We start from the raw sequence: 2,719 nt of genomic DNA on the forward strand, positions 1-2,719 counted from the left end.
CAATATGACAGTAAGAATCTATCCGCAGCAAACTTTTTACATATTTTTTAACAGAGCGATCATTTTCTCGTAAATCGGTGGAATAAGAATTTAGAACCTGAGAAAACGTAAGACCCTTCATATGCTGTTTTAGAAAATACACGCAATGATGCCCGCAGGCGTCCGACCTATGGTCTTGAACTTGTCTAGCGTTACACAAAACTCGTCGTGAATTATTTTTTAGAAAAAGCATGATGTAACTGGGGAAAAATTCAGAGTCCGGCGGAAACCCGTAGGAATCAAAAAACTCTGCATTTCCATCTGACAGTATTAAAACAGACAACCAGTGTTCTCCAGGCCGGGTGTGAGGATGTGTATTGATAACAAAACAGGACGGAGGTGTGTGTTTTAACACCCGAGGTATTTGATTGCAGGGGAATACGCCTCTGAAACCGAGGGTGCATCGCATGGCTTTAGCGATCTGTCTGGTGTCCATTTTTTTTCAAAAATAGTCCATAAGCACTTCACGTTTGTGATTAATTTCTAACACGTTGTCAAAAACCGCAAACACGATGATGTTTATGGTGTTGGGCAAAGGCGCTCGAAACCGGAGGTCCAGCCTGACGTGCCCCGACTGTATTAAGGAAACGTGTTCGCCCGAGCTTTCGTCGGGGGTCAAGTTGAACGCGAATAAACAGTAGCCCCGAGAAAAATCTTCACGAGAGATGGCCAAAGGCTGGTCCCTCAACCCTCTGACCGTAGCCTCGACCAGGCTGAAGTATTCTCTCAGGCAGCGCTGCCTAGGAAAAAGGGGTTGAAAAGGCGTGGACGGGTAGGACACACCGTCCACGCTGAGATTTAAAGATTCCACGTCGTAATGATGAAAATTAAAAGGATTTCGCGCATAAGATCCGCTGAAAGCTTCGTTATGAACAAAACCTATAGCAATGAATTTTGGCACTTGGCCCAAAAATAGATTATCCTGGTTTGACACGCGACCCCCCGCAGGCACGCTTAACACTTTCACGTTAACTCGTTCTAACGGGTACCTCGCGTTAGACTGAAGCAAAGCTGACGCGTGATCCAGTTTCACACTGGGTGACACGTGTATTCTTTTCACGTACAAAAGGGCTGATAAAATGTGAAGTTTATAGCCCGGGTTCGGATCCGATGACATTAAAACAAACTCGTTTTTATTACGAACTAACTTGATTCTCACGTCGACGGAATTTAAAAGAAGCTTTTCCTGAAATGCAAAGTCGTTATGCAAATGTCCCATTAATTCGAACGTTCGGCTCCTTTCGCAATAAGCGCTTCGCCACGTTAATCCCTCATTGTCTCTGTTCGGGTCAGCTTCGTCCATGCGCCCCGCCGTGTCTTTGCGAAACAGCCCCGCTGCGAATTGCGAATTCAGAGTAGGTTCGGAATAGTTAAGCAAACACTCCAGAACGGCCCTGTAGGCGTACGTCGAACCGCTTTGAGAAATGAGCTTATCGCCGAGGGACAGGTCGACTTGGCTAAAAAGAGTGGCCGCGGGGGAATTGATCAAACCTACGGCCGCGCCGGCCGCCAGATCGGTTCCGTCCGCGTTGGTAACTTTGCACGTGAGGTACAAAAGCGAACGGTTCAGATCGACGTAGGTGTCCCCCGACCCGCTATAAAAATTCAAGGGGTCCGTTATCGGTAATGGCCGTGATCGGTGGCGTTTCTACATATTTGTAGGATTCTATACTGTGTTGCGTCATAGGGATCGTAAATAGGTCCAGCTCGGACTTCATGCATTCCGCCGAGGCGCTGTGTATGAGAGACATCTTTTAAAATATGCCGGGACCCGCACCGGTTTTCCGCTCGCTCTTTTTTTTCTTCTTATTCCTTAAACGAGAGGCGCGGACGAGCGCACCCGCCAGCTTCCTGTTCAGACTGAGGCCTTTTGAAAAAACGCTTTTATTTTAAAAGGTACGGAACCGCGACGCCCCGGCGGGCGCATGCGTCGATTCGCGCGGCTCAAAACCACCAGGCCTTCGCCCTCCTGCCGCCTTTCCGACGCGTTTCCCAGTAATTTCCCCGCCGCTGGAAACCACGTCTTTCGCGATATTTTTAGCAGCGGTCTTGAGGTGCTGTCTGACCAAGTTGAAGCCCGATTTTAGCAGAGGCACCGCCAGTCTAAACAAACCCCGAAAAACGTTGCCGATCCCTCTTCCGTACTGCACGGGCGCTCCGCTGAAACCTTCTAAACCGGACCCCGCCTGTCGCGTATAGTAGAGGACGTAGGGGCTAGGGTCGGCGTGATAAGCAGACATTTTTTATCGGATCGGTCTAAAATGTAGCTTCACGATCACTTTTCCAAATTCGAATTTGACGTTTCGGTTTTGATCCGTCTTTAACTCTATTAAAATTTCATCAAACACGTGTTTGCTGACTGGGTTGTAGTGCACCTTGTCAAAGTTTAGCGTGACGAAATCCAGATGCGCTTTGGGTATTTGAACGGTTCGCAAAAGAGGTGCTAAGGTATCGGCTACAATCTGATGCGAAGAAATATCCGAATAAAGAAACAAATAAAACGTTCCGCCTTTAATATGGGCAGGGAATTTAGTTTCGGTCGGGTCAGTCCACTTCTGTTCCTCGATGCCCAGAATGTGCGCCAACTGTCCGTGCGTTCGAATCCGAATAGGCCATCTGTTCAGCGAGGTCAGTCGTATAATCTCCTCCGGTGTGACCCCTAATTTTACCCGTCTCGTGA

The 2,719-nt window shown here is 48.2% G+C and overlaps 1 protein-coding gene across 1 annotated transcript; it reads right to left on the bottom strand.

The window, feature by feature from the left end:
* Positions 1–481: 481 nt before the first annotated feature.
* On the bottom strand, positions 482–2,279 carry LOC118804911 (uncharacterized protein F54H12.2-like). Its single transcript, XM_036565523.1, has 2 exons — positions 1,945–2,279; positions 482–1,634 (listed from the first exon to the last, which is right to left on the bottom strand). Exons 1-2 carry the CDS (start codon positions 2,277–2,279, stop codon positions 482–484), a joined length of 1,488 nt encoding a protein of 495 aa, XP_036421416.1.
* Positions 2,280–2,719: the final 440 nt, after the last annotated feature.

Source organism: Colossoma macropomum, unplaced genomic scaffold (assembly GCF_904425465.1).
Source record: "Colossoma macropomum unplaced genomic scaffold, Colossoma_macropomum, whole genome shotgun sequence".
In the NCBI taxonomy this organism is placed as follows: domain Eukaryota; kingdom Metazoa; phylum Chordata; class Actinopteri; order Characiformes; family Serrasalmidae; genus Colossoma; species Colossoma macropomum.